The 25,206-nt window shown below is 39.1% G+C and overlaps 1 protein-coding gene across 1 annotated transcript in view; it reads left to right on the forward strand.

Annotated features, from left to right (window-relative positions):
• The window catches only part of ADGRV1 (adhesion G protein-coupled receptor V1), a 285,841-nt gene that overhangs the window by 251,605 nt on the left and 9,030 nt on the right, over positions 1 to 25,206 (forward strand). Inside the window, exons 90-91 of the mRNA XM_064439564.1 lie at positions 22,154 to 22,345; positions 24,217 to 24,394. Coding sequence (XP_064295634.1) covers positions 22,154 to 22,345; positions 24,217 to 24,394 — 370 coding nt within the window. The remainder of the gene's footprint in view (positions 1 to 22,153; positions 22,346 to 24,216; positions 24,395 to 25,206) is intronic.

The following is a 25,206-nucleotide window of genomic DNA, read 5'->3' on the forward strand; positions in this document are numbered from 1 at the left end:
TAAGTAACTACCCCACATATATTGCTCTCCTGTTTTAAAGTTACCATTTCTCTAATGAGGAAACAGAAAATCTGAAGTACGATTCAGGTGACCAGACATGCAGCGTGAAGTCAGAAACAGGGAAGGAACAAGGTGAAGAGTTTGTAAATTTCCTTAATCTATGCTTTTTATCACATAACCAGAAGCACCAAATTACCTTAATTAGAGAAAATGTCAGTATGCGAGCTGTTTGTGTAGACGAAAATCATGTATTACAAATACTGAGTACTGAATGAATGCAGCTTTTGCTGTTAGCAGGTATAGCTTTATAAAGCTTTGTAGACCTCAGTCCACGTAACGAGGGGCTGGTCCTGGGGTGCACGTGCCCCCCACTGCAGGATCCTTCTGGCCTCCGGGCCCTGCAGAGCCCGGTTCATCCACGACACGGAGCGCTGTCTCCAATGTCCTTTGAAGCTTTAATCTCAGCCCAGCTGTTTGGGAATGGGAGAGGAAGATGGGACTTAACGGTGGATAACACATTTTCATAATGATTTTGAGAGGAACTAGCTGTCTTTTAGTGCATGCTGTTGGCATCTCATTCCCATGTGTTACGTCTTTATCAGCTCTCAGAATTGATAATGATTGTTAGAACGAGGCCATTTTTCAGCAATAAAAGGCAGTTTTACCATTTATTGGTGGGCATTTCTGTTATACAACGTGCTCTGTTTCAGCTGGAAAGCAATTTGGTGTTCGTTAAGAGCTTTTCCCTAACAGGAAAGAGAACATGAAATAGTTTACGAGAAGCAGAGACCTGCTTCCCTGCTGCTCAGGAGCTACAGACCGTGCAACGAAAGAGAACATGCACCATTAAAATGTGTTGGATATCCAAATGGATTCAGCTCAGGAGATTGCGTGTTACCCAGTTTAGTTGTTTAGCCTTATGACATACATTTCCTAGGAAATGCACTTAATAGAAAAATTATCTAATGAGGACAAATTGTTTCCAAGCACTTCCTGCGGGAAACAGTTCCCATCAGAGAGGAGTTTATAGTACGGGCTATTCTGGTGCGTGGAGGGGAAAGCAACCGTGTCCCTGTAACTTCAGGAATAAACATGTAAAGCGCCATATGGGGGAACAATAGCTGATTTACAAAATAAAAAATAAATTTAGAAAAGTATGAAAGGAAAAGGGTAGGAAGCATGTTTGGGATATCTGATGTTTTGAGCTCCTTGGCAGTATGCTCCTGATTATCCTACCCAGGCAGCATCTGTGTTGCAGAAATGTACTCTATGCTTTCATGTGAAAGGCCTCAGTTCCTCCTCTTTTCACTTGCAAAACTGAGAGGAACGTTTACCTCTTTTCTTTACATAAAATTGCCTTCATGGATTTATTCACAAGATATTTGCTGGGGTCAGGAGTGAAAGAGTAAGCTGCCGCCTTATGTGCTTCTCTCTAAAGGTTAGGGTTTCACAAGCTGTTTTGCATATGCCGTGCTCATCTCAGTGATGGCCGTGTTTCTCATGCAGCTAGGGGGGTGTCCCTGGTTTGTAGAGCTAACGTCATCAGCAGCATATTTGCTGTTTGGTGGATCCAAAGTTCAGGGTGGTGGGTGGGTCTCTTTCCGGAGGGCTTGGGATGAGGCTTCAGACCTGTTCTCAGGCTCTTCCCCACAGACAGCTTTCTCAGTATGGTCTTGATTAATCTTTGGCTATATTTCCAGCAAACTGCACTGCACACCCCAACCCTCTATCTCATGTTTTGGGGAGTATCTACACTGCAAACTACAAGGTACGAGTCCTGAGCTATCCCTGTTGTGGTTTCCTGTGTGAAGCCCCACCATGCCCTAGCCCCATCAATAAATTAATTAACATTCTAGGTAAGTAATTCTGAATCAAAATCTTGCTGTTATGAAATACTGAAATATTACCTGTCAAGAGTATCAAGACTCCATTTTCAGCAATCTTAAATCAGGAGGAAAATAAATCAAAACTGGGAGGTATGCCACTATTATCCACAGTGTTCAAAAAGATCTTGTGTGGTTGTTTTGGCTGATGCAGACACGGGTAAAATGGCTTTGCCCACTCTGTGTTTGAGCAGCCCAGAATGACTCATGCATGCATAATGACCGGCAGCGTTACCCATAAAATACATTTTCCCAAGAAACACAGGGAAAATATGGCAGTAAAAGTTGACTGCTGGACTTCCAAACTGGGCAAAGTGGCTGACTTGCCTAACAGAACAATTTTTAAAAGTCAACTTTTTCGTAGTGGATTACAGTAAGAGAAGATTCTGGAATTCAGGTACAAATGTTTGAAAAGCCCGCGGTCCCTTTAAAAAGAAATATGGACATACAGAAAATGAGTGAACAGGTGCACGCCCAAACCTGGCATTGGCTGGAATAGATGTGATTCACCAAAATTCATTAATTAAAATAGTAGAGGCAGACCAGAATGGGAGGGAGGGCTAGCTCTGGCAGCAAAGGAGATAAAATATCAGAGAAAACTACTAGATATGGTGGCACCCCCCACCCCCCACCATTTTAATGAGGAATACCCTGTTTATGGAATAACAGAAAATGAATGTAGCAAGAGAAATCAATATGCCACAGTTTTAGAAGCAAAAAGAGGTAAAAAATTACAGCATATTGAGTATGCAAGAAGAGAACAAAGATGTACAGTTTTGTAAGTACATTGTATTAGTGTAGTAAAGAAAATAAACAGAAGTACATGGTTTATAAAGCTCATGCCAGCACCAGTTGCAAGTGAAAGATATGTTTTTTCCTGGAACGTACTATTTAACTGAGGGACATAGTCAAGGAACACTGAGAAGGCTGCCGCTATAAGCAGGTTCACTTGCTGTTCCTTATGGCATCTTCCTAAAGCATCTCCTCCTGGTGAGTCAGAGGTGGACTAGATGATCCTGTACAGGAGTTCTGTTGATCTAAGCCACAGAAACCCAAACAAAATCAGGTGCTAGACAGACATGAGATGCGAGTAAATATGGTAGGCTGCAAAAGGCTGCCTAAAGATTTTGTAAAAAATGATTCTACACTGCAAATAAGCCAAACAAAAGACAATGAGGTCATCACAGTATTGCCAGGATGAAGTGAACTACAAGCAGAGTATCAGGAAAACACATAAGCTTGTTCACGTAGAAATAGTACAAGCAATACCAAACCCTCTTCTGTCAGCTGAGTGCATAAACCAAACAAAATTAACCACAGCTCAAAGAATTCATACACTACCCCAGAAGCAAAATAAAATACACATCCAAAGCAGGCATTGCATTCTGACATCTGTGCAATAATGCAGATGCCTACGCTGTTTCTGGGGGCTTGGATTCTCTTCCAGACATACTAAACCCGGAAGGAAAGAAAATAGTATACTCAGGACAGTTCACTTGCTTAATAAGTCAGCAAGAAAAGAGTAGAAAAAGAAGTTATTTTTGCTAAAGTAAAAAACCCTAAAAGTTTGTTCAGTATATACCTTTATTTAAAAAAAAAAAAAGTAAAACAACTAATATAAAGCAAATAAAGATCATCCCTTGGCACTTTTTTGACATCAGCGGCTAAACTTTTGGGATATAATCCTGATTTTGCAATAGCCTTGGTATGCATTATACCAGCTGTACAAACTTATGAAGGCATCCAAGTGACTTGATTATTCAGTGAATCAAGACAATGCAGTATTCAATTTTATATCCCTTTCTTTATGTATATTACTTCCTTCTTAAAGAATAATTCTCTGTGTTCCTAGTTACAACACTAAACATACTCCGATACATGATTACTGTCATGACTTAGGAAATTATGGTGAAATATCCCCTTCACCTATTCAAGTTCTTATGTAATGGACCCAAAGTCAGTCTGTAGCTGAAGACAAAACAAAGGAAAAAATATGCAGTGTCAGGTAAACAAAGGAGGCATTGTTAGGCTGGAACTAAATATCTCCCAAGTATACAGGAGAAACTGACGTCAGAAGAGAGTAGCTTGTGTCTAGAGCTGTGTTTATGATGATGAATGTGTACAGAAAATGCATAATAAAATTGCAAGAAGTAAGAGTGAAAGAATGTACTCAAGTGGCCTTTGATTTCCTGGATTTTCAACCTATTGTCAATCAAAAACATTTAGAGTATTTCAAGCAATTGTCCATTTACACTAGAAGAAAAGGAATAAAATGTACTTTTTAAAACAAATGCAATAAGTAAATAACATTGAGGTCTTCCAGCATTTATGAAACTACTTCAGCAGTTCTTGAGGATCTTACATTAAAAATATATTTCAGGAAAAGCTTCTAAACACTTCAATAATTTTTTTGAGGTAGAAGATGACGATGCAGTTCCAACCATTCCCCTAGGAAGGCATCAGTAATAGCAAGAATTTTGTAGTACTCAACAAGAAGTAAGAAATATAACTATAGCATGTATTGCTACAGTCAGTGGAAGTATATCCTCTGAAAAGGACTTGGAGTCATCTTCCAACTCTGTCAGTGAGATCTGACATTTCTTATTGTGGAGAATAAAATAGCAACCATCTTGATTTGGTGTCTGTAACAAATCACCCAACTTTTCATTTTGCATTGCTGCCAATCTCTTTCTATCACCATAAATAGCATTTTTTCAATAACTCAGCTAAAATAAGTATCTCAGTATAATCATAATATAGAATCAATCTTTATTTTGCCTTTAAATCCAGACTTCTAAATTCTGTGCTATAATTTTAAGACCATTAATTGATGGTCATAGAATTGTGAGTCTGTTTTTGAAAAAATCACAGTGAGTGAGGATAAGAGTGATGGCAAGGAAAAGAATAACATTACTCTCAAATTTTAGAAAGGCAGAGGATAACTTCAGGAAATTTGCAGCTGGGGAGGTGGAACTCCTCTTGGAAATAAGGCAAAGTACATACCAAGCTGCATTAGGAGGAATTTGGCCAACTGATTGAGTTACCATACTTGTCTACTCAGAGCTTGTGAAGCCACACTTGGAATACTCCATCCAGTTTTGGAGTCTCCAGTTCATGAAGTGTGGTGGTCAGAGGCCTGGAGCACATGTCCACTGAAGAGTGGTCGAGGGAGCTGGGATGAATTAGTCAGGTGAGAAAGACATCACTGGAAAATATAATAGCAGCATACAAATATTTGTAAAGTAATTAAAAAGATGATTAAGTCATGCTCTTCCCCTCTGCTGTCTTGATAGTGCCAGGTCATAACAACAAGGGCACATGGCCACAAAACTGTGGTGTAGGAGGTTTTGAGTTTGGACATTAGGAAAAACAATGCATGAGGAGGAAGTACAGAACTGGAACCATTGTCCAGAGGGGTTTGGGATCTCCACTGCTGTATGGTTTTAAGACTTAGCTAGACAAAGACATACTGACCTGATCAATGGACTGACCCTCTAAGTAGGCTCAATGACCTTCAAAGGTCCCATCCAGCCAGTTTTCCTGTAATTCTGTGATTTGACACATGGGAAACTCTGCTCCCCCATCATTGATCGCCCATTCGTTGTGATCGATAGATAACAACACTGGCCATATGGCCCTGATGTCATGAGATTTTAGAAAAGCATCAAATATCACAGAATGGATGATAAAACCCGAAGACCTGGAAATTATATAGACAGGAAAGTTTAGGTAAAATATTAGCCATCTTTAGGAATGGCTTTGGAGCAGTGGATTCAGCTTCTCATGTTTCAGAACTGCAGAGTGGTCTGTGTGCATCTGTTCCTTCTGAACATCACTGGGATATGAAGGCTGATCTGAAGGTTCCTGTGAAATAAATGCATGTAAAGTTTTAATAGCCATTCCCTTTTCCTCCACCCACACATTTCCTGCACATGAACGCTCTATATTGTACAAGCCTGATGTTTCACCAGTATAAGAAGGATGTTTTCTCCTTCTCTTCATGATAAATAGAGATAAGGCCTTGTCTGGGGGCTTGTAAAAGTCATGTTAAAAAAAAAAAAATCATTCTCTTGTTTTATATAGAGCTTCAGTGGCATCCAAGCAACTACTGCAGAAAGAGTGAATGGCATTACTGCTTTTATCTCTCGTAGTTTCATTATTACTCAGCATATTCATGGCATGCAATTTTAGCAGAGACCATGATAAGCTAAAATTTCATTCTGAAATAACACCAAAATAAAAGGAGTTCAGTAAATACTGACTTCATTAACTCTTTTCTGAAGTACTATATGCAACTTTTAAGTTCCTCTTTGTGTTTTATTTTGTCCTTCATATATAAGAAAAGACACTGTAAACAGGAGTCACTGTTGGAAATCATTTCGATTTTTGGAATGTCATCCAGCTGGTGAGTGTTGAAGGAATATGAGTTAAAGGACCATCCAGCCTTAATTCTTAGAATGACTTGTTGAAGTGGTAAGAGAAGAGAACAGGAACGGGTATTAAAAATGTGTACAAGACTGGGAAAAACAAAATCCAATCATTTAAGCATATGATCCTTATAGACTAATGCGTGAAGGAACTTCTGTCATGTGAGTAAAAAGGTTATTCTATACAGCAACTAATGTCAGTTAAGTAGGAGTCCCAAACTTTAAAAAAGTATCGTTTTATCACCTAGTGAAATTGTCCTGGATTCTGGGCAAGATAGAGTTAAAATAATCTTGAAAACATCAGTGAGACCAGTCCTTGGCACCTTTTTCTTACAGTGCTTTAAAAAAAAAGTTTCTTGTATTGATCTACACGCAGACAAACTGCAAATGCTTATTTTCCAGTGGCGGCAAAGCAGATCTCTAATTGCAGTTGATAATGGTTTCGCCAGCCTAGGAAATAATGAATTAGAAGTTGTCCAAACTAGAACAAAGTTAGCCTAAAAGAACTGTTCAATGGATTCTTTTTAGAAGTGCTTTCTTCTAAAGAAGTGTTGTTGTGAGACCCAGCAGGTCATATTAGGACTAAAGGGGAGGTAGTTTGCCAAAACAAACATTACTTTTTGAGCCAGTGACATGATATAAATATATATAGTTTGCTTTTTACTCAAAAGCATTTTGGAACAGAATAAGCAAAAACTCCTTGAAATAAATCTGGGAGACCTCTAGACATCAACAAAATATTTTTGTGCCACAACATAGGTTCAGCTGTATCTTACTTACATGCTAAATATATTTTGATTTTGTCAGCTAGAAGCCTGTTAGTTAGTTCTACAATTAGAGGTCAGTTACTTAAAATTAAGATAAAATCTATCTTGGATGTAGTGAAGGTAGTCATACTATTCCAAGCCGTTTTCTGGTAATCCAGACAAAGGAAATGCAGCAAATCTGTTCAACTCTTAGGGAAGTATTTGATACAGTGCCACAGCAAAATTGGAGAAGCAAGAGTAAAAGGAAGAATACAGTAAAACTATAAAATGGGGGAAAAAAACACCCCGTAATATTGCATCTTGATACTAATCTTCACTTCCATTTTCATTATGACCGTGGCAGAAAAAATGCTAATAAAGCTTTTTTTTTATTACAACAATTTAGGGATCCTTGGTGATTCAGAGAACTGATATATCCTACACAATTAAATGGATGATTTTTAGTCTGTGGAATGACTTAACAGTAATTAGATGAGATCTGAGAACACCAAGTGCAGCGTTATGCACTAAGTGAAAGAGCTTCTGCTCTGAGTTGATAAGTTACATGTAACTGAGCAGTACAAACTGCGGTGGGTTTATGGCTTTATCTCAGCACAAATGCAAATCACCAGTATGATACAGGCTTGAAAGAAGCAAATGTGATGCTGATTTTGTACCCAACAGCAATATTAGTGCCATTGTAAAAGGTACTGGTGACATGTTATTTGGGATCCTGTGGACATTTCTGAGCCCATTGGTCTAAGAGAATTCGGTACATGGTAGGAGTAGGAAAAACGGTATTAGTGGTGATCAAGGATTTGAAAATCTTATTTCAGAAGCCTCAGAGTATTTCACGTCAGCATCATCTGTTGTCTGTGTGCATGCTGGCCTTGATCCTGCAGCTCTATAATCACACTAGTGACATGTTGCACACAAAATAATGTATACTGTCTCTCAGCAAGCATTTTTTAAAGACTTTGGTCCTTTTTCAAAGTTGACCCTCACTCAGGACAACTTTCTGAGTTACGACGCCTTGGTTCTATGCAGGAGGCAAGGTGGCGTGAGGGCAGAAAGAAGGCATTGAGTGTCACTTTCAAAGTTAAATTCACTTTGACTCCATCAGCTCTGCCAGCTGCGATGCGTATGGGCAAACAGTTAAACAACTATCTTGCTCAGAAACACTAAGTGTGGCTATGACCTCGTACTACTAAATTCTTTGAGATTTTCAATATTCCTCTCTATTAACAAAAGGACCATGAACTTAAGGAACATGTTAATTGTACTGTCATACATTCATTCCATGGTCAGTTTGTTAGCAAGTTTTCAAGTGTAATGTTGCCAATGTTTTCTTTTCATACTGAATTTTTGTGCTGGATTTTTTTTCTCCAAAGGGGAACATGTCAGCAGTTAAATCTGAGATCTGAATATAACCACTTAGTAGCAACTCTCTCAGGAAGCTTTCTAATGCATGTGAGGACTGCAAATCATTTGTGTCTGGAAAGAGTTGAGCAACTGTGAAGCTGGAGCTAACCACAGTTGGATGAAAATTGCTAAATTATGTTTTCTTTATTTTGAGCAAAATGTCAAGTGTTGCTCTTTTGCCTTTGCCTTGACAAAGGTCAATTGGATTAAAAAAAGCACCAAATCAACTTGTACTGTCAGCTGATTATTTGTTTAAATCTTTAGATGTGTTGTTTTGCTGTTACAACAGAGTCATGGAAACTTTTAGTGAGAAAGATGTATTAGATCCTTCATTGCAAAACTGGGAACCACATTGATATTTTTTCTTTGTTCTTTGTATGTCTTCTTAAAGGAGGGTGAGTAGAAGACTTAGTTTTGAGAATGGTACCATCTTATTTTCTCTGTGTGTATGTAAATAAAACACATGATCTACTGGAGGCTCCCTAAGTCGTTATTGTGCTTCAAAAAAAACGTGACAGAGAAGCTGGCTGAAAATCATAACACTTATTCTAAAATATGCTCAGGTAACCTGCATACTCAGTAGAGGACTTTGTAAGTTCAGTATTTCTTATGCCCCAGCACACTCTAGGATTAATCTTTTGAGTTCCAGGAAAGAGAAAATTGGCATTTTAATAGGCAGAGTGATTCCTTTCCAAGTGGCGTGGAGCCAGCAGCTCTTGCAGGACCTTTTTCTCCTTCCTGACTCCTGAAAGGTGGCAGGAAAACAGTGATTCCTACCATGAACACTGCTGCTTTACTGCAGAGCTTTGTTATTTTCACACTAGCTTTTGTGTAACCGTCTACTATTAGCCAAATAGGCCAACCTATGTGACAGATTTTTTTCTTCATAAAAGGAGTATTTGCTTATAGGTCTATTTTCAGTTTTGTAATTTCATTTTCATCAGTGAACAAAAAAAGGTTAGTCACACTCCCCACCTCTAGGCACCTAAATTAGTACCTGGGTTTCCAAAGGCTTTCTTATGTGGTCAGTAAAGAGAGAAACGTGATTCCAGGGGATGCTTCACCAGACGTGTGTGAAGTTCCTGCTTGCTCATTGTTTTCTGTTAGTGCAACATTTCAGTATTTAGGATCTTTATACTGTAAATTTCTTAAATAGAAATGTCTTTATGTTCTAAAAAAACCCCAGCAAACCCCAAGAGATAAAAAAGTGAAAATAATTAATAGTCATCTTAGGAACTGGCTACTCTCAGGTTGCCCTTTAATGATTAAGAGTGCTTTGTCCTTTCCTTATTACAGCATTTTTTTGCTGATGAACATCTGCTAAAGTCTTAAGAAATAAGCTCGTTTAGGACCACCTGCTTTAGCTGGGTACCTATATACTTGCTCCTTAGTAAATGCTAGTGCCTAGCAATTATTTAGACTGAGAAACTGTGATTATGTATTAACTGTAGTGCTCTGGGATTCATGAACGGGCCAGACTTTCCTTGTGTTGAACACTGCAAAAAACAGAGAACAGAAAGAAGTCCTGTGCCCTAACATGTCTATAAGCTCCGATGTGAGACAAGAAAAGGACACGCAGGGTGCGTAGTACAAGCAGGCAATTAGACAAGAGCTTTTGTAGCAAGAGACCTAAGAGGCGGTCATCAAGGTGAGCAGGTTGGGTATTTAACTGTTTGTCCATAAAAACTGTAGCTGGCAGTGCTGCATGCTGAGAGGATGAGAGACAGTGGGAATAAGTTGAAATAAACCTCAAGTACGCTGGATTCCTTTCAGCTGAGTCAGGGAGGAGTAAAGACTGTTTCTGTGCTCTAAACCTACCCTAAGGACCATGGCTGTGGAGGGTTTTGCAACCAGCAGCAAAGTTTCTCCCCTTCTTCCCGTGGCCGGAATCCAGTCCTGTCCTTGAAACTCTACCGAGGGTTAGTCCCAAAGACAACCCTGTCCTTACACACCAGCTTGTCTGTCCCCTTCTGCATAGGTTTTAAAAAAATAATATCTAGACATTGAATACATTGGGAACAGAAAGTCTGCTAGCACCCATTCCAACATTTCTTTGTCTATGTCAGAACTTTTTTCATTTTTCCCTAAGAAATAGGTAATCTCTGAAGGAAAAAACAAATCATTTGTACCCACATTTCCACAGGGGCTTTGCTTTGCAAATAAGCAAAGTGTAGATGTCCTTCACATAGGCTACAGTAGTATGGGGTGTGTTGAGGTCATGGAGTCATGATAAGATTCTTGGACCACCTGAAGTTTTTCTTAAGAATGTGTGTAGAAATAGTCTAAAAAGGAATTTATCCAAGATCTAGCTGTGTGTGCTGAATTTTGTTTGAAGTTGTTATCCCAAACCCTTGAAAGACAATGTAACTGCCCTACACACATGAAAAGCAACTGAGAAAGTGTCTTTAGGGTAACCCGTACAAAACTTTAGAAATATTTAAAGTAACAAAAATTTTTATAGTTTTGCCTCTAAGAAAATATATTTGTAGAAAAACACAGATCTTATCTGGGGTATTTGGACAAACTTATAGGGAGACCTGAGAAATGTGGTATTTTCACTAACGTAATACAAATTTTAAGTTCATATATTGTAAGGCAATTTCAAAGCACTCACAAGTAATCATTTTTTGCTTGTGAAAATTATCACAAGAGGATACATTGATATAATATATGAAAAACTGAGACTAAATGACTTTCTAATGGCTGTCTTTTTTTTATAGTTCATCTGGCCTGTAAGTAGTTAAGTCTGCTCTGCAGCAGCATGATTTTGCAGCCTGTCAATCTTCAGAGTAGCTTTCTGAGATGGATATTATCTGTGTTTTATAGATGGCTGGCATGAAAGCCATGGGAAGATAAATGGCTTGTATAGGGCTAGCACACTTGCTAATATAGGAAGCAAATTTAATGGTTCCTGCATTTCAGGTTTGTGCGCAGTTTATTAAACCGCATTACTACTAATCTCTTCGTCTGTATTGCCGCAAGTACTTTATTTTTTTTGAATGGATTGTGTTTTCTAAATGGAAGCCAAATATAGTGCTACTAGTTCATTAAATTTCTGTAACAGTAGAGAGTAGAAGGAGCTGTGGGATGAATGATTTTCAGCATAATCTAAATAAAGACCCTCTTCTTCCTGGAAACATCTCTTTTTGGATTGCTTCAGATTGCCACCCTGCTTTCCACTGGCAAAGAGCATTAGCACAAACTGTTAAGTGACTTTGCTAACATGGCTTGGCTTAGTTTGTAAGAATGATTTGTAATAGCTAAAATGCCAAGCATGGACTGGAAGAAAGTAATGCAGTACTTAGCACTAAGTGACGTCTATCTAACTTGCCTGGAAATGTCTCCTTGCATAGTACCAATACAAACTATACAAGAATAGAAATAAATCCCAGGATCATAGTTGGAGCTTTCTGCCGAGAATATGATTTCTGTGTGTGACTTGAGTAGAGTTAGCCATCTAGTGCATTAAAAGATTATTTTTATTAGCTTTGTTCATGTACAAACCTAAGTTATACAGTATACTGCAGCTTTTCAAAACGTTTTTGAGTAGGAGTTAAATGCTTCAGTCTTTTTTTTTTTTTTTAATAAAAAATGAGAATCAGTCATAATGTCAATATCCAAAGACTTTGTGTAGAAGACGGAAGTCTTGCATTTTGGGATTTAGGTGTGTTTTGTAGGATGCTTCATCCTATCCCACTGAGTAATCTCATCGCTAGCACTGCTGAGCCAGAGGATCAGAAGTTAATGTCTTTCCTTTACTGCTATCTTCATTGCTATCACAATGCCCGGTAAGGCCACAGCAAAAACGATCCCAGAAAGAAGCAGCGCGTAAGGTTGCTGTATCCTCTCCTCTTCATATCATGTCCTATGGGATCCTTTTGTTAGCAAACTGGGTAAGATCTCAATTTTAACGACCTAATAAGAACGTAGAAAAACAGTCTTTTCATTGAAAGTGAAACCTTCATTTTAGCACATTCCACAAATACTGAAAAAGGTGCAAGGATATTCCTTTGGGGTTTTGTACAAAAAAAAAAAGTCAGTGCGTCCTTAAAGCAAAATTGCCGGGTTTTTGGACTGCCATTTTAAATACATCCGCTATGTGATATGACACAGGTAACCTTTAACAGCCATAAAGCACATCTTCCTTGGAACCAAGAGTAACGTAACAGTGTCAACGGAGATGCAGAGCCAGGGAGTGCAGTGATGGCGGGAAAAGCTCCCACGCCTGGCCTCAGCACTGGTTACTCTACCACGCTGCTGTGGACCTGGCCCTTGCATATCCCTGCTCAGACGGTGACTCCAGGTACCCTCTACCTCAGTGGCCTTTGGATTGATCGTTTGGTTGGATCATGTTTTGTTTTGTGTTAAATTTTGTTTTGTATTAAAATTTCACTTTCAAATGTGTGATTACGGTTTACTAAATAACAGGCGCTTCGGTAAGTGCTTTGTTGCACAAAGTCTGTTAATGTCCGACAGGTTGGACTATAATTATCCATAACTATCACAATAGCTGTGCCACGAATGCTGCACTTAGTAACAGTTGCAAAACATCACAGTTATGCCTATACCTTATATTAATGATTTAACAACCTTTTAGAAACTATGCATAAATAGAATCTTGGAACAGATTCTGCCAGTTATCTCAGAATTAATAGCAATTAATGATTATACCTGCTAAGAGTTCATTTGCCAAGCGTTAAAATGCCGTGCATGGGTGACATTCTTGTGCAGGCCAATGTATTATTGACCACTTTATGTTTTTTTGACTAGCAGCTTGTCTTCCTTTTATGCCTATACTGGATTTTATTATAGCATTTTCTTTGCATACTGAAGTTCCAGTGGTGTATGTGTGATACTCATATGTAAGATCAAATCATAATCTTTAATTCCTTTTCTGTTGCTTTCAGCAAAGTTAGGAAAGATTGCTACTACCAGTACTTTTTTTTCATTTTCCTGCTAGACTCCTTTCAAATTAAGAAATTCAATTAAGCCTCCATTCATTCCATTTCTGCAGTAAAGGCAACATATAAGTATGACACAAAGTAAATGCATTTTGTTGCCTTAATTCATATTGGTAACTGTGACCTTCGTTGTATGTTTATACCTTTTAATGAAGGAAAAAAAAAACATATTACCATCTTTGCCCAAAATTTTACATCTAGTAATGTAATTTCACATCTAATTTTGCATCTAGTGTTACATTTAGTAATTCATTACACTTGAAGCCTAACCTAAGTCTGTTGGAGCTGTTACAAGGAACTGAACTGAATATGCTTTGAGTATCTCTATATCTGAATTCGGAGGTAGGTCCATGTGCAGCACTGTTATCTAAGGCATAAGATGGAAGTTCATCTGTACATCAAAACTTGCCTACTTGCTGAGTGTGTTCAAGGAACAGTTGTGCCTGTGCCTAGTTTATCTCTATTAAATTACATTTAGAGGTATATAGTTATACATATATAGCTATAGATGGTTGTGGGTAGACACAAATTAGTATGTATTTCTGTTACCCAGAAAATATTTATTGTATCTATCTTAGACAGCACAGAAACCACCTTAACAAAACCCTGGCTGGCTGTTTGTAGCTTTGAAAGGCTGCTAAGGAAAAGCATGGAGTGACAGTGAGGCAGAAGGTGGGTATGTGGAGGCAAGAGGCTACGGTTTTACACTGAGAGCACTTGGAGGAACTGGCTTGGCCAGTTTTAGGGGTGTCATTATATTACATTAAACTGCAGTTTTCCGAGTGAGCCTGCAGCAAGAACCATGGACCCTGTGGCGGTGCTGGAGACACCATGCCTGATGCAGGAGCAGAGAAAGCAGGAGCATGCTCAGGGTGTTACCATTTCCACTGTCCTCACTGGACTGGGACGGTGGACATCACCCTGTGGACTCCTACATTCATTAAATTACAGGAATTATTCTAATTATTAATTACGTGAAATGGCACTGCCACACCAGGCAATGAGACTTCCAGTACTTGCCTATATAGGTGAGTTTTATAGGCTTTATGTCTGACCTGCTTAACTTAAAATTGCTTCATAATCCACCTGCCTGGCAAAGTTTCCCTCTCTCACTTCAGAATTTCCTGCTAATTCCCTCAGGAGATTGCTTTTAGCCCTCATCAGGCTTTTCATTACTCGCTTATCAGCCCATCTTTCCTGCTAACTTCTGCAAGGAGCCCAAATGCTGTTACAAACACCTGAACATGCGCAGCCTGGCGGTGGAAGCCTAATGAGGTCTGTGTTCCCGATCCGGTCTGACCCGTAAGTACCTCCAGCTTGGTGGAGCTCACCTCCACATGCTGGCCCTGCTCTGCAGGCAGAGCCGGTGCTGCCTGTGATGTCTGGGCAGGGAGGAACAAGGCTCGAGGTCTTCCTCCCAGCACTGACTGGAGCAGGGATAATGGCAGAACTGGTAGCTGCTCTGCTGCGACTGAGGGCGGGAAAGTACAAAGGAAGAAAAGTCAAAAAACACTAGAGTGAAAAAAAAAATAGTGAAGGGCTTCTTTCAGTCATGTTCTCTCTTCTTGACCCAACCATGCAGCTCTGGAGTTGGCAGCTGTCTGTGTTTGCTTTACATTGGACTTCACCATGCAGCCAAGACAGCGCTGTCAAACACTTTGGGTGGTTTTGCAATGAGAAAACATGATACTGCAGAGCCAGCAGTTATTGCCATACAAGGGTGCTGGAAAATAATAGACAGCGCTCTGCAGCCCTCACACAAAGAGGGAGACCTCAAAAGGACATATATTCCATCTTAAGTAATAGGAAAAACTAAGCTAAAATAAAAGCCAAAACAACAGCTGAGAAGCTTATTGCTTTGAAAAATATGTGAAAGTCCATCCTTCAACAGCTCCTATCATTTTTTCCTCTTAAGAAATGCTCCACAGATAGATAGCAGGAATGGGTCACGGGGCGGGTCATATCCAAATTCTTCTGTTTAGTGCTGCAAGCATATTTTAGGTCACTTCTGGCGTTATTCCATCACAGAGAATTTCCGAGGTGGAAAGTAACTTCTTTTTTTCTGAGTACAAGAAGAACCACCAATTTGATATATGTTTAACGACTTGCACTATCTGTTGCTGACAATGGGTAGAGCTGCATTCCTGCAAAGTTCAATAAATATACCAAGGCATGGAAATCAGATGTTCCAATTGCTCAATTTTGAAATACATATGGGTATATATATCCTTTGGTATTGCATTGATATGCATTGACATACAATTTAGGTTTTTATAAGCAGAATCACAGGGACATAAGTAAATACTACGAAGCCATTGCTCTCACATGTGTTGTTCTTGTCACATAAGTACAGTGGTCCCTGTTTAGACTCAGCATCAATGTTCATTTCATTCCCTTGCTATTTTCTGTAAATTTCTCCCCCCTTTTTTTTTTGTTCATAGCTTAGTAGTGGTATTTCTGTCTGAGTCTATTTAGAAAGTCCTGACATAAATTTTTGTGCCAATGATTTTTCCATTAAAAAACAAAAAGTTGTAACCCACAAATGCACATTCTAGAAAGCTTAAGAGCTACCATTGCTAAAAAAAACCTCAAACCCGAAGTTTCTAATACAAGGCTGACATCATATCCATATTTAATGTGAGTTTGTTTTTAATTTTACTTTGAGTAACATCCCCAATGAAAAGAGCTCTCATTAACTCTTGAAGTACTTTTTATTCATCCAGAGCTTTCTCTCTGTGCACAGACTGGGGGCAAGGATGGGGGAGGAAAATCGGCTCGTTATCTCAAGCCAGGAAGTGAATGATTTCAATGACAGAGCCAAATATATGATCATACCTCCACCTACTCTTGTTCACCTACTTGTCAGCTATGGAAGGACGTCTAGTCCTTGTCCTCATTTTTGCCCACGTTTCCCTTTTTCTGAGGAGCATCCCTAACCAAAACAGTGTTAACTTCCTGCTTTATAAATAAGACTTGCCTTCTGCTGTCTCTGAAGCTCTGGAAAGGCAGTCAATATCTACAGTAATTTTCATTAAAGTCAAGGGGAGTAGGGAGTGTTGGTATGCTGTCAGGTTCCTATGAATATCATTTAACAGCAAAGCCTGCTAAGTAAGACCTTTACTTCTGAGAGAATCAGAGCTCTCTGGCAAAAATAACTACTTCTGGTTATCCTGGACATAAAAAGCATAGAAAGTCATTGTAAGATACTTGCTGAGGTCAGTTTTAACTAAGGGGATGTTGAAGGTAGCGAGGCTTTATTTGCTTCCTTACAGCACTGTGTGGCTGTAACTCTCCAACTGGCTGCAGCATCCCCAGAAGGTTTTTCCAACAGTCAGAGAACACTGGAATGTAGAAACAACTTATTCCCACCAGTCTTTCCCTAAAACACCCAAGCAGCAGGTATGGAAAATAATTATATCGGTAATCCACAACCCTTGGGTCCTCTCCAAGCTGGAGTTTTTGAAGGTTTCTTGTGTTTATGGCTTTTAAAGTTGCACCAGTCAGTTGCAGTTTTACTCTTTCATGGCACTGCAGTGAAATGCTGCTAAATAAATGGTCTATCCAAGTTCTCAGTCAGAAATCACAGAGTAACAAGAAATAAAGAGATAACAGCAGGCGTAAGAGAGGTTATGACACTGAAAAAATCAATTAACTTGAAAAACTGTTGTTATAACAATAACTCCTAGCCTTTACTGAACTCTTCATTTTGAGATTTTCTATAATAGCAAGTAAAAGTTCAGCAATAAACACAAAGTTAACTTCTCTCTTTTGACTCTTTGTGTCTGTCAGTGCTGACTTTCGACTCCCTATTTCTTTTAACTTTGTGTATTTGTTATTAAGATACCTAAATAGAAATTATTGCTTTAACAAAAAATAATATTATTTGATGTGCTGCAGAAATACCACTTTCTTGGACTTTTTAAATGGGCAGGATTGACTGTGTTCAGTGATGCTGGTTTGCCTGGTCCCAGAATGTAACTTCTTCAATTGCTAACTTTCCTCATGGGTATCGCTTTTCTATGCTAGCTTTCAGCCTGCTTTCAGATATGACTAGAGAATTAACTGCTTTAACGCTGTCAGTCGAGGAATCTTTTGACCTAGGGGCAGAGGTGGCAAAGGCTTTTTCATCAACCACTTCTTGTCTGCTGGAGAAAGAAGCTAAAACAGTGGTAGGCTTAGACTGCAAGGTGTGAGCTGTAATGTAGGGTTATAAATGTTTACCTTGGAAAGCAAGTATGAGAGAAAATGTTTGCAAAATATTGTAAAGTATAGGTGCAAATTCAAGACCTCTGAAATTTCTAGGCCTTTACAGTCAATGCAGTTTAAAAATATGTGAGGAATAACCTTACAGCTTTTGGTCTTTCTGGTTTTTCTTTTTTAGTATAATCAGTGGGCAAAGGGTCTGTTTTTCATTGGTATGTGATCGGGCTGCTTTCTGCTATGAGTGGTCCTCCACATGGGACAAAGCACAAGAAGAACCTAATGAAAAGAGGGCCTGATGAATGGGTGCTCTCCCTGACTTCTGTGACATGTAGGAAAGGAAGAAAAAAAGGTGGAGGGGAAGAAAGCCATGGGCAGAGAAATGGGACAGAGATAGGGAGCAGTGGGGTGCTGCTCTGCTTTGCCTGCTATTGGCTGTTCTCCGCCTCCTGCAACCTCGTGTGGTTGGTGTGATGCGCCAGATCTCACGGAGCGCTCTGACAAGGGACTGTAGAGGTGAATTGCAAGCCTCTTCTGCATGCTGACTCCCCCATGTTTGCGCTCCACAGATCGCGCCTATCCCACTCTTTGTACCTTTGGTCTTTGACTCAGTGTTTGTTTCTTCCTCAGCTAAGCTGAAATACAAAAATAGGGCTTTCTTGATATTTCCGGATGACTGAATTGGAAGGAAGTAACAGACTCTTATTCTAGCCCAATCTACACATCTGGCAAATTTGGCTAGGAACCTGTATTTTCAGTATGTCTTCAAGCTGAACATCTTTCTTTTAAAATTTGAATCTGTCTTCTTAAAACAAACAACAACAAAACCCCAAAACCTTTTCCACCACTTGTAGGGTTGAAATTGGTGGTACAAATGGCTGTTGTGTGGGAGTAGCTGCAAGTCTGCTGAAAGCTATGCAAAATATTTATAGTGAATCCTGAGTATCCAAGCAAATCTGCTTTTAAAAGATTTGCCAAAGTTTGTGAACCTCTCAAGTAAGCCTGAGCCAAGTTTAGACTAAATCTGAGCTGAATGCAGTTTGCCAGGAAGGAATTTATGGCTTTGGCTTTGGTAGAAACTACAAGATTCAGCACGGTCTTGGCATAGCTGACTCTGCATAAAGAGAAACTTGGCAGTTTAGACCAAGTTTCAGGTGTTACATTAATATTAGGAAAACGTATTCATAATGCTGAAAGCACAGTATTTTTATCATTGTTGCAGAATATACCCATAACCTGTTTATCTGAGGAATTATAACTTTACAAAAAAAAAAAAAAAAAGAAAGCATTCGAAATAATCATATCTTAGTGCAATCCTGTAAATACATTCTTAATTTCATGACAGATGTATGAATGATTACTTTTCTTCATTCCATTTTTTATGGTAGCTTCTGTGCGTGTTTGTGTATGTGGTGGCAGTTGGTTGGTTCAACAGATGGTCTTATGATGTTGCCTACCAAGATGGTATGAGTTTTGCAGTCCTCAATTACATTTATTGTTGCCTTTTTATTTCAATGTGAATTTTTAGAACTTCAGCTGTAACTGACACAAATCTTTTCCTGTAGAGCAAAATGGAGAGTAAATACCTCAGGAAGCAAAGTACGGATAAGTGGTAAATGTTCCCAGTAGAACCTGTGATAAGAGGAATTATATGATTGATAAGAAGTATTATAGCTTCATCAAAACTGGTGCTTAACAGCAAATAAACAGTGAAACCCTTGATGATACATAGGAGGTCCAAAGTCAACTTATTAAGTGTAATCACAGTTTGGCAGGGTTGCACTGCTAAGGACATGGCTTTTACAACAGCCACTTTGAATGCTAAGGAAGAGATTTAAACAGAAGGATCTGATTTACATTTCAAAGGTTAACATTTCTGGAGAGCTATGAGTGGGAGATGTTAAGCAATGGCTTAGGATATAGTATCATGCGACTAAGATGATACTTCTGTCATGATGACACCAGTAAAAGATCTTCAAGCTGTTCTCAAAGAAAAATATGATTGAAGTAGATACAGACAAAGAAAATGTACATTGAAGTCTGCTTTTTGATACCTAGACATGCACAAATGTGCTGTGCCTGCAATTTATCGTAATTATCTCTGAAAACAGGGAAACCTGCAGAAGGAAATAAAGAATTGTATACATTTTATGTATGTCACTTGGTTAGCATTATTAATGCTATTGTGCATTTGAATATTCATTTCCATAGTTAATTTTCTTCAAAAAAATTATTAGGAAAGACAACAATATCAATATATATCATGCGCTGTACAATGGCCCTGATTATAATTTCCTGATTATGATTCCCTTAACATTGTGAGTCATTTTTTGCTATGTAGATACTGGCTTCTTTAACATGGTGAAACACACAAATTATCTGGATTAATCAGACCAGTAATTTCCCCAAAGCAGTAGGTACTTCTTATGTAAATCAGTGTTAATCCACAGCGGGCTTTGACTGGCCAGTGATGGAAAACTACGTGAGAAATAAGAAGTCTGCAACATAATAACTCCCAGTAAATCAGTGAAATCCCCAGGGAAGTTCACAAGAAGTCAGCTAAGGCATTAAGGTACACAAGCACCAGCCAAGACGCTGCTACAAGGACTAGCACCAGCGCCCATGGCCATCGATAGCGCCCAGGAAGGACAGTCTGACCATTAAACCGACAAGCAAAGAACTTTCTAGGACTGGGTGCCAAGAATAAATTAGCGCAGTCCAGACGGAGAATAAGGTTAAATCTCACCCTGATAAGATTAAAAAACACTAAAGTGAAACAAAGCAAAGCATAAATCAGCATGCGGAAATTCCTCTCCAGTGACTACAGACAGCTAGTCTCAAAAGCTGACCTGAGTAAGGACAACTCTTCTGTCGGCAGAGACAACCTATTTGTGTGATTTCTTGGGATTTTTACCACTTGGCGCCAGTAAACATGTAACTTTAAAAATAATAGTCCCATTATGCTTGACCTACGTCAGAGTCCTTGGATTTGTTTGTAGAATGAAAAGACATTTTGGTTCCTTTTTAGTGTCTCTTAAGTGCAACATGTGTTTGCATCAGTTTTTTGGAATGTATTTACTTACATGTATCACAAAGAAATTTTCTCTGAATTAACTGCTCTGGGTCCTTGAGACAAAAAAACAATAATCTGGAAGAGTGGGAAACTGTTTTCTCAAAATAATTGTTTTTAAAACTTTTGTTTGCTGGTTTGCTGTTAAAAAATGCACACATGGAGCTGTATGGCTTTATAGCAGCTGTATGAGGGTATTTCCAGCGTTTGACCAGCTGAGATTGAAATCACATTGAATCGCATTAACTTCTGTTAGGTGTCACTTTGGACCAGACTGTTTTGCCATATAGTTTTGGCATTAGAAATTACAAATCTGTGGATCATGAAGTGCTGCTGCCTGTTTTATAGGGATGGAAATGAACATATATCTTGGGTATTCGCAGTCTCCATGTATTTTCAAAATTCCTTCCATTAGGAATTCCCAAATACAATTAGATGAATCTCCTTACGACTCATGATCCCAGTTATTACTTTCTTGCCAATGGGTACCTTTCCAATAAATTGTTCTGTTTAGTACAATTGGTTTCAGGGGTCTAGAGGACAATACGAAATACAAAAAACAATGTGAGTGTAGTTGTCTTGCAGCAATCGGGAAGAATCCAGAAGTCTTCTTTCCATACTCTTTTGGTTAACCCCTTCATTAGTAATTATTGAACTGGTTGATTTATCAGTTGAAATGGATTATTTTCCCTCAGTATTAGTGCAGTTTAAGAATTATAGAAAGTCAGATTTCATATTCAGAAGTTCAGTCACTTTTGCAAACAAAAGACATGGTTATAATACTTGTCTTGGCTAAGTCTAAAGGTCAAAATTAGCAAGTTTTAAAGAACTGCAGAGGCGTACAGCAGAGCCTTTGTAGTAATCACAAATGAAAGACAGTGCTGAATTATTGGGTATCATAGAGCATCTAATTTATAGTTACAACTTGGTATCTGTGACGGCAGCAGTGCAGTTTGCACAAGACTGAAATTGGGGCAAGAATGCAAAAAGCCAGCAGGTCAGTAAGGAAATAGAGAATTGTGGCTAGGGGCCAGCAGCCAAATCCTATTGTAAAGGCGGCCCTTAACCACATTTTCACTATTATGACAACTGTGAAACTCAAGTTGGTTTTGTTGTTGTGATCTTGGCTTTCCTTTGCAACCGTGTGGGTTCCACCAAACAATCATTTTCAATTACTCTTTTCGGGTCTTTTTTTTTGTGTGTGTATGTGTTTAGCTGGAGGCTTCAGGGTATGAACTTACTTTTAACTTCCAGATCTCCGATGGGCAGTGACGTTGTCTCTTATTTTCCATAGAAACTGGCTGCAGCCCTTAGAGGCACAGACTGCTGGTGTAAGGGAAGGCATCTACTACAGCATATAGGACCCTGCCATGACAGCGTTCAAACACTGATCTAAGCTCCCTGCATTTCACAAGATGATGTTCTTTTTCTCTCTCTGTTTCAGGGTCTTTATGTCTTTGTGGTGTATTTCATCCTGCACAACCAACTTTGCTGTCCTGTGAAAGCAAGTTACACTGTAGACATGAACGGGCATACAACTCCAGGATCGGCTTTTTTCACACATGGCAGTGGTCTGCCAGCTGCAGGTGGAGAAATCAGCAAGTCCACTCAGAACCTCATCAGCGCTATGGAGGAGGTAAAAGTGCTCTGTAGTCATTACCTTGTGTATTGAAAGCATACCTAGAGATTTAAGTGGCAGTACTGAAATGCAATACACAAGAATGAGATGCTAATTATTGTAGGTTGGCTTTGGGGAGTGGGGAATTATTTTTTTTACCATAAAAATTGTTATCTTTAGCCATGGTGATATTTTTGGAACTTACAATTCCCTGGTAACAGCCCTTATAGAGAATTTTCCCTTTTCTACTTGAGCCTTGAGTTTGTTACAGAGGCTGATTAAAGTGTTGTCAAAAGTAGGTCATGAGAAATCAAAATATCAAGTTAATTTTCAGCTCATTCTAGGTCTTAGATGAGTTTAAAGTCTTTAATTTTCCAAAGCCATGCTGTACAAAATCTCTGGAATTTAGAATAGAATAGAATAAAATTAGAAAAGTTGGAATAAAATTGAAATAAAGTTGGAATAAAATTAGACTAGAGGAGGGGAGGGGAGGGGAGAGGAGAGGAGAGGAGAGGAGAGGAGAGGAGAGGAGAGGAGAGGAGAGGAGAGGAGAGGAGAGGAGAGGAGAGGAGAGGAGAGGAGAGGAGAGGAGAGGAGAGGAGAGGAGAGGAGAGGAGAGGAGAGGAGAGGAGAGGAGAGGAGAGGAGAGGAGAGGAGAGGAGAGGAGAGGAGAGGAGAGGAGAGGAGAGGAGAGGAGAGGAGAGGAGAGGAGAGGAGAGGAGAGGAGAGGAGAGAGCAGGGAAATTTTGATTTTCAGTCTCTGTTGCTGGCGCTGGAATGCTGCTCGTATCACTTTTCACTACAGGTATTAAGCCAAGGTGACTTTTGCTGCTATGCACATGCACATGTTGATAGACCTAGTTGAAAATTTTCCAGCTAAACAGTTTTTCCAGGAAAAACACTGATTTAATGGAATTGAAATATTTCAAGGGAACTTGTCAGTTCTAGTAATAATTTTTGTGGAAACCACACTGCTCACCTGGCATCTGTTTTGCCCATTTTTCTACCTGCTTGACTGTAGGTTTGTCTGGATTTTAAAGCTCCTCAGCTGCCTCCTGGCAGACAACTAAATTCATTCAACTTCTCAGTGTCTCACTTAGGGTGGTGCCTGACTCCCCAGTTTAGTAGACAGCATAGCTTCTCAGCTCTACATGGCAAATTTCTATGTTCCTGAGCTCCTAGACAATGGATGAGCAATAAACCAAGAAAATAAACTTCGATTTTCCTAAAATATGTTTTTAGAGTGCAGTATTTTGGCCTTTCATCACATTTGAGGAAGAGAGGGGTTTTCAAAACCCCCTCTTTTCTCATGAACTGAAATTCTGGGGTTTTGTGCAGCTCCACCTTAAACTGAAGAGGGAGATGAACTATAGCAAAGTTGATATTGAAACTGTAGGGCTGTATACCACCACCAGAGCCTCCAAAGCCTGGCAAATTACTTTAAAATATTGTACTGGTAGACATGGGAAGCAGTGGGCTGCCAGCTGTAGATCATATAATGGAAAGTAATGATTAGTGGCTATGGAAGGGAGAAGCAAGGTCCAGCAGAGGAAGAAGTAGTGGTAAGAGAGGAGTGAGCTGGAACCTTTCAGTGCTTTAACTTAAAGTTCTCCATACCAGGGGCCAATGTTCAGAAATAGCAGTATTTTTTCAACTTTTTGAGATAGCTATGACAGGCATAATAAACACAAGGTTAAATGACTTGTAGTTGAGTTATATAAATATATATTTTAAAAAAAAAAAAAAGGCTACCTGGTTCACGATAGAAGTGATAGGATAGCTGGTTCCCAAATCTCTTGGCCTTGAGTTCAGCTCTGATCATAGTTTGTAGTGTCTATGCTATAGTTTTGATGATTATTGCATTTCTGTTCCTTTTTTAAACTTTGCAGGTGCCTGCAGACTGGGAGAGGGCATCCTTGCAGCCTGCTAGTCAAGCTAGTGCTGCCTTTAAGCAGAGTCCACAAAATGGCAATGTTTTCCACCCTTCTGGAGGATTTAGTACCAGCTCATTGGTTGCTGATGAGGAATCACAGGAGTTTGATGACCTAATATTTGCTTTAAAGACTGGTGAGTGACTCTTCTCCTTGTTCCTTAAAGGCTGTTTTTCACCTTAATGATGTCACCATTCCATGAGACCTGATTAATGAGATCCATTAACATAATATGATTGCCAGTGAAAATCTGAAGTAAAATTGTTTTGCCTTGGACTGCTATTCCGTGAAAAATATTGTGCAGGCTATCACAAATAACAGAGAAGGAGTCTGTAAAAATATGTTTTGTGTCATGATAAGGAGCAGACCTACAAAAAGTAGCAGCAGATTGGAGGCTCTGACATAACTTTCACAAGTGCTTAAAAGGCTAACTTGCTGCCTTTAGACATGGGCTGTCTTATCTTCTTTTCCTTTCTTTTTCAAATTGATAGAGTATATACAATGCCTATCTTTCTTTTATATATATACACCTGTGAGGAACAGTATATTAAAAAATATTGATTCTCCCATAAGTGTAAGACAAAATATTTATATAAAATACCTTTTGACCTTAAAAACAGTGTATACTGGAAAGATAAACTAGATAGACTTCTGCCCAAACACAAGAGGCAGCTGTAATGAGCTCACCATGCTGCTGTAGGACAAAAGCAGGGGAGGCCACTCTAGGTGTCCACACTCAAACTACACCAGCAAAATAAAACATTTGCAATCAGATTCCCCTCAATAGCCTTAGAGTTCAAGTCTTCAAAATCCCAGGCTTTGCCCTCAGTTATCTATTACTTTTTTCTGCCTTCTCACCCACTCCACCGATGAAACTTCAGGTAATTCAAATGATGATATAAATAGATATAGCCAGGCTTGGCCACAGGCGGAAGAAATGAAGAGGAT

The sequence above is a fragment of the Phalacrocorax carbo genome, chromosome Z (assembly GCF_963921805.1).
Source record: "Phalacrocorax carbo chromosome Z, bPhaCar2.1, whole genome shotgun sequence".
Lineage (NCBI taxonomy): Eukaryota > Metazoa > Chordata > Aves > Suliformes > Phalacrocoracidae > Phalacrocorax > Phalacrocorax carbo.